This window comes from Equus quagga, chromosome 14 (genome assembly GCF_021613505.1).
Source record: "Equus quagga isolate Etosha38 chromosome 14, UCLA_HA_Equagga_1.0, whole genome shotgun sequence".
Classification (NCBI taxonomy): Eukaryota; Metazoa; Chordata; class Mammalia; order Perissodactyla; family Equidae; genus Equus; species Equus quagga.
In genome coordinates this window covers 21,663,957-21,671,146 of record NC_060280.1, presented here as the reverse complement: position 1 = coordinate 21,671,146, position 7,190 = coordinate 21,663,957, and the positions used below count along the sequence as shown (strand labels likewise).

The window sequence follows — 7,190 nt, the reverse complement described above, 5'->3', positions numbered from 1 at the left end:
CGCGGCGCGCACCCCTGACCCGGCCCCGCCCCCGGCGACTGCAAGTGGCGGGCGGAGCGCTAGGAGAGAGGCGCGCCGGGCTGTGCGGCGCCGCCTCTCCTCCTCGCCGGGGGAGGGACGGAGGGGCCGCGGGGGAGAGAGAGAAAGCCCGACCGACCGGCTGGCAAAGAGCTGCATGCAACCGGTGGGAGGCCGGGCCGGCTGGGGCTGCGGCTCGGGCCGTTTCTCGGCGGGTCCCTGGCGGCGAGCGCGGACGGCCCGGAGGCGGCGGCTCTGAGCTGGCAGGCGGAGGGTTGTCTCCCGCGCCCGCCTGCCCGGCGCGGTCCGAGGATGCGGGGGGGCGATGCCCGGGGCCAGGGACGCGCTCTGTCACCAGGCGCTGCAGCTGCTGGCCGAGCTCTGTGCCCGTGGGGCCCTGGAGCACGACAGCTGCCAGGATTTCATCTACCACCTGCGGGACCGCGCCAGACCCCGGCTCCGCGACCCAGGTGAGTGCCGCCGCCGCTGCCAGGCGCGACCGGAGGGCCCTGGGCTGGGAGTTGGGGCCGCACCCGGGCCTGAGGAGAAGAGCGACGCGAACTGGAGGGAGGAGAGGTGTGGCCAGCAACCTAGAGAAGGGGATCAGGAACCAGCGCGCAGTGGCCTGATGCTAGCTAGAACTGGGCGGGGACCCCGGCGGGGGCTGCCGCGCGGAGGCCGGGTCCCAGTGGGCTGGGGCAAGGTTGGAGGGACCACGCCCGCCACCTGCGCTCCCACCGCCGGGTCTCCTGGGGGCGTCTCCCGAGCTCGGAGCTCCGCGCTCCACTTCCCCGGCTCTGCGCTCTGTGCCAGGGGAGGCCGCGGCGGCCTCGTGAGCCGTGGGAGGGGGGAGGAGGCCGGAGAAACTCTAGGAAGTTGGGAGTTGGGGACGGCCCCAGCCGGCGGCTGAATCCCACTGGGCGCTCTGCATCCTCGCTCCGGAGCGCACACTTCCCTTCCTTGGTCTGGGGTGAGAAGGGCGGGGCGGGATCCTGCGTTGGGCCGGGGACAGGGAGCTCCGGGTCCCGGGCAGCCGGGCCTGAACCGGTTCCCTGCGGGTCGTTTGGCGTGGAGGCGGCCTGGGCCTGGGTGCCCGGCCCGACCAGCTGCCACCGCTGGGTACACCAGCGTCGGTGGACTCGCTGGTCACGGCTTCTGCACCTGCAGTTACCCCTAGTGAAAGTTGCAACGCTCCTAACTTTGGAAAGTTCATTTATTTTGGCATTTGACCAGTTAAGGTTGGAGGAGGGAGTTTTAGTGGAGCCATTTGCCTTCCCCGAGGGCCCTGGGTCTCCCCTGTCTTGTCATCCACTCCTGATTACTGGAAGACACATTCCTTCCAAATGTTTACTTGAGGTTCTTCTCACCTGGAGAAATCATTTTCTCGAATATTCTCTCAACCCAAGTATCAAATAAATAAATAAAGCAAGCATATTGTGGTTGGATTTTTAAAGATGGGGTGAGAAAATGGCCTTTCCCCTGATATTCCTGTGGATAAATATTGGAAACAAGCTATTGCTGTGCAAATTATCCCACATTAATTTACCTCATTTTCAGCCAATCCATTACATAGAAATCCATTTATTCAAAGGATATGTTATAGAATTGTTTGAATCATGAAGATGTACGAAGACCGACTTAAATAGCATTTCATCGATAGTATATTCAAAATAGGTCTGTGGGGTGAAGAGAAGTCATTTGTTAAAAGTTTATGTCAGATTTTCCCCACTCAAAGCCTTATTTTCTATTGAAAAAGAAAGATTATTGTTCCCCATTGTCTGTGGTTACATTAATTAGCTGTATTAGGTGATCACTAATGTGTTACTTCAAAGTGAAGAATTAAGTTGAGAGATACTGTTGATCCCAAATGATTTCCCTGGAGGTTGAATGTCCAGCCTTTGTGTGGCTCATTGCTGGGTGTGCTATGCTGCGCAGACCGCAGACATGGATGAGAGCACCTCATTTCATGTTCAAAGTGGGGAAAGTTCTGTCCTTAAGCAGCAGGAACAAGAAAATTATCTAGCGTGCTTCACCCAAAGCGAGCGTTAGTGTTGAAACGTCCCACTTGCTCGCCTGTGACTGTGCCTGGAGTTCCCATTGTCATCCCACGTAAGCATCATCTTTGGCTTTGCATGAGAACAGGGATGAGGCCTCTGGCTGAGTCGCGTGTTGAACTCTCCGGATCTCTTTGGCTGATTTTATGTCTCTGCTCCTTTTGATCCACCAGCTGGACTCCATCTTCTTAGGTTTTGCTCAGCCCCTGCACTGGGCAGCCCTTGAGGAAGAATCGTGGAGAAGACTTCTTGCAGGAGACATACCTGTTTCCTTGGCTGAGAAATAGCCATAGCTAAGAGTGTGCCTTGCTATTCTTTGAGTTCCTGAAAGCACTGTTGTGCTTTCTTACCCTAGAGTACAGGGATTTTGAGGTAGCCCTGTGCCCCCCCAGATCTTTGTGTCAGGAAGGGGCCTGCTCATGAGGCAGGAGTTGGGGACTGTGAGTGCAAGTTGAAGGAACTGAGGCTGAAGACAACATCCAAAGTGCACCCTCTCTTCCAGGGCACTTAGCTCAGGCCAGAGTCTCTCTTCGCTTCCCTCCTTCCTCTCCTTGCCCACATTAATTCTTACATCAGATGCATTTATCTCCATCCCTCTGAAGCTGATTGTCTAAGCCAAGAGTGGCTTTAATTTCTGAGCCCTAAGAGCTGCGTGGCTGGAGCAGCTGCACTGCACAGCACTGCGAATGCCCCTGCCATTGTGCAGTGCAAACCAGAATGACCCCGCTCAGCAGCCTGGGACGAGGGTTCCTGGGGAGAGCTGTCTCTGCAAGTGGGCGATTTCCTTTTCTGTAAAGGGACCCACCTGAATGCCAGGCTTGGGCTTTCGCTATTGTCCATCCATGGCTACCCAGTGGTAGGTAGGTTTTTTTCAAGCTCAAAGGAGGAACTTTGGTTTTAAAGGGAGAAAACAGTTGTAATTCCCTGTGGACAGCAGAATGACACTGCAACTAGGATATTTGTTCGTTTTTTCAGAGGTGGGATAAGCCTGGGTCCCAGACTAGTGGGCCATCAGAGAAGTTATTCTTTGCCCAGGTAGTTGCAGCCCCCTGATGTGGGAATATGGTACCTAGTCTTCCCCAACTTGATGTTGAAAGAGGATTTAATGAAAGTGTGATTTTAAAAAATAAAGCTAAGTCACTGTTGGAACTTGAATACCTCACCTAGTACTTCATCTGTACCAACTATGGACAGTAAAATGCTGATCTTTAAGCAGAGTGTGAGCACTTTTTTCTGTAGAGAGTGATTAGAATGCTTCTGTTAGGCGTCTTTATGTTGTTTTACATATTGGCAATGTGGGATATAAACTTGGGAATCTCAGAGAATAGCCTTCACAGCAGAAGGAAGAGCAACTGCAAAGGCCCTGAGGTAGAAGTGTCCTCGATGTGATTCAAGGAAGAGGGAGCTCAAGGGTGGCTGGGGCAGAGTGAAGAAGATAGAGAATGACAGGAAATATGGTCGAGGGTTGTGGGCAGGGGAAGGGGCAGGAAGATCACGTAGGGCTTTGTAAACCCTTCTAAGGACTTTGGTTTTTACTCTGAATGAGATGTGAAGCCGTGAGAAGGAATTGAGCAGAGAGGTGGCAACGCTCTGGCTGCTATGCTGAGAACATACTGTAGAAGATCAAGGAGGAAGACAGAGAAACTTGTTAGGAGCCTATTGTAGTAATCTAGACAGAGGAGAGAGTGGCTTGGACTAGGATAGTTGTAATGGAGGTGGTGAGAAGTAATCAGATTATGGGCACAGTTTGAAGGTACAGCACTGGTATTTATTGATGGAGTGGATGTGAGAGGTGAAGAAGAGGAGTTAAAAGTGACTCCAAGGCTTTTTGACCTAAGCACCTCCGTTTACCGTGTAGGGGAAAACCTCAGCAGGAACAGGGGGGAGGAGAGTAGAGATTCAATAAAGAGGTTGCTGTTTTATTTTTAAAAAACTTTTGTACATATTAAGTGTGTGATGTCTCTTAGTTACACAGTGATCTGAAGCGTGAATGTCTTCTTTAACATCGTCAACTGGTCTGTGCTTCTATTTTGTAACTGGGGACTTCACTTTCTCCTCAAGAGCATCAATTGATTGTAGGATGTTAAAAGGGTTTTCTTTGTGTAGAATGAAAAGCTCTCTTTAACTTCCACTCATTGATCTTGTTTGTACTTTTTGTAGTCAAAAACAATTAGTCTCTTCTCCATTGCACACTTTGGCTATTAAGAGGTTAGGATTTTAACTCTTCTCAAACTGTTGTTTCCACATCTGGACAAGAAAAAAGGATTGGATCGTGGGATTTCTAGGTTTTAACCGTGCTTTACATTTTCCTCATAAGTCCTTTTCTTCTGTAGGGTGCCAACCACGTCTGTGCCAAGCACTTTATGTAGGTCATTTCATTTAATCCTTGTAACGTCTTCTAAGACCTTGCTGCACCAAGTGTTCGTTTGTGGACTGGCAGCATGAACAGCATCTGGGAGCTCATTAGAAACGCAGACTCTCAGACCCCACCCTAGACCCACCACATATGAATCTGTGTATTAACAGGATTCTCAGGTGAGTCATGGGCACATTAAAGTTTGAGAAGCATTGCTGGAAAGAGATTGGTGTATATGAATAGACTGAAGTGCAGAGCTAAACTAGCACAGGGCCATAGGTTGCATTTAAAAAAGAGTTAAGTCAAAGTAGCTTCTGAGGTAAGCGCAGCACATATACTAAGAACCTTGGAGTTGTTGTCAGTGAAAATTTTCCAGGCATTTTCGGAAGACCTACCTTTAGGCCTACTTTCTCTGTTCTGTACTTCTATAATGGATTTAATCTCTAAGTGTAAGTTAAATTCTGTTCAGTTATAAAGATTCAGCTCAGTATTTTCATTGCGAATTCTTTTATTCAGGACACTGGTTTTCCATTGACCTTCCAGCTTTGTATTTCTGGAGATTTTTCTTCGTTTTCTGGTCAACTGGAAAATGTTCACCTGATCAGAGTGTGAGGAACAGCCTTATGACATGTCATTAATGATTCCTCTTTTCAAGCGGATGTTAACCCTATTCAGGAAAATCTTTTTCTAGACCAATGATTCTCAACCTCAGCTGCACCTTAGAGACATTTAGGAGCTCTAATAAACAAACAAAAATAAAACAAAAAAGCTACCAATGACTGAGCTTTACCCTAGACCAATTAAATCTGAATTTCTGGGGGTGGCACCTGGTACCAGTATACTTTTTAAGCTCCTCCGTTGATTCTAAAGTGCAGCCAGATGGAAGACAACTGTTGAAACCATCAAGTGAAGGAGGAACCCACCTAAGTCTTCTCAGATCAGCTCATATTTTTTTCTTACGAAATTAGGAAAGATGGTATCAAAAGTCAGGGGCCTTGACTGTTACCTTTGTGCACTTACTACCCAAATGAACTGATTCTTAACTTTTTTTGACAATATTATTGCAAATTTTTATTTTGAGAGCTCTTTAAAAATATCATGAGAATCTCTTAAGTCCTCTCGATTTGGGGAAAAAAAGAACAAATTGAGAAAACTGTGTCCAAATAGTATTTCATTAAAAGGCCAGAATGTGGAACCTTCACTATTGTCATCTTATATTGAATTAGAGTGGGATCACATGTACACTTAGAAGATGTACATGTAAAATCATAATTAAATATAATTTCTAAGGAAAAATTTCCAAAATAATCATTGAGATTCATGATTACCCTTAATTCAAATTTTCAAAGTTAATCCAAAGAGAATCAACCTTAGAACACTGGATTCTCATGAATAGACATTGGTGAGATATGCACAATGGGGTTAACTTTTAAAAATTAATGTTAATTGCAATCAGGAAATAGAGAGTCTTCTAAGGAATGAGTGACATATTGGATGCACAATATGTGAAGATCTGATTTGCATTTACTTCCGTGACATTTTAGGGCTTCTTCATAAATATTTTATTTAAACAAGTGTGTTTTCATCTCTGTGGGATTCCTCTACATGGACCAGTGAGTGGTTTAGTCAAGAGGTAATTATCAAGAGAGAAAAACAAAAGCAAATTGTGGTAAAGACATCACAGGCAGCCCTGTGGCCAGCTGCCTCTTTCAAAATAAACAATCAAAAGCACAAACTTTTTGATGTGGACTAAACTCTCAAGGAAAAATTAAGCTGACACCCAAGAGAAAACACCCTGAAATTTCCTATTATGTAAGGGGCATAGGCATCGCTTTCACTGTAAAAGTATATCGGCGCGTTTGTGTGTGTATGTGCACGCGTGCTTTCCCATATGATTGGCTTAAAAAAATTCATAATCCCTTCTTAACTGACTGACTTGAAGGAACTAACAAGTTTGCATGCTGAAGTGTTTAGAGAAGGGAGGAGCTTAGTGAGAGACATAAGTGGGAGAGCAGTCTCACTTTTAAAAGAAGTACGAAGTATGTATTTCTACTTTCTAAATGAAATCACAAGTTAAGCCATAAATGTGCACCATGACTTTTCTTTCAAGTGTTTCATTGGGCTGGCTCTAGGACTCCCTTTAAACCAAAGCAAACCTCAGTGACTAGGTTTTGCAGATCTCCTTGAAATATTCATGTGTCTTTATGCATTTATTTTGTCACACAAAAACTTTTATATCAACACTGATAGAATTGCACCTGAAATTAAAAAAGAAAAAAACTCATCCAGGAAATCAAGATGACAAAGTGGAATCAGCAAGAGCTTTGGAGTCAGAATCTAATCCTGAGCTTACTAGCTTTATGGCCTTGAGCAAAATATTTAACTCTTCACTTCATTCATCTGTAAAACGGGAGTGGAAGGCTGTTATAGCCCAGTGCCCAGAGTAAGTGCTCAATAAATGGATTTTGGTGTAGGAGTGTCACCTGTCCATGTTTCCTCTCAGCTGTGGTCCATGGGCATGCATATGTTTCACCTATTTGTAATCATTCGTAGATAAAACTTTCTATTCTACTTTTTTGTAAACTTAGCATTTATAACTGCTTATTAGCTGTATGTCCCTGGGCAAGTTATTTAATTTCTGTGTCTTAGTTTTCTCATCAGTAAAATGGATTACTAGTATCCAGGTGAAATATGAGATGCCCAGTTCAATTTGAATTTCAGATAAACAATGGATAATATTCCATGAAACATACTTATACTAA

The 7,190-nt window shown here is 46.2% G+C and overlaps 1 protein-coding gene across 1 annotated transcript in view; it reads left to right on the top strand.

The window, feature by feature from the left end:
* The first annotated feature begins 264 nt into the window (after positions 1-264).
* The window catches only part of SYT9 (synaptotagmin 9), a 180,368-nt gene continuing 173,442 nt past the window's right edge, over positions 265-7,190 (top strand). Inside the window, exon 1 of the mRNA XM_046637647.1 lies at positions 265-488. Within this exon, the coding sequence (XP_046493603.1) occupies positions 344-488 (145 nt within the window). The 5' untranslated portion in view covers positions 265-343. The remainder of the gene's footprint in view (positions 489-7,190) is intronic.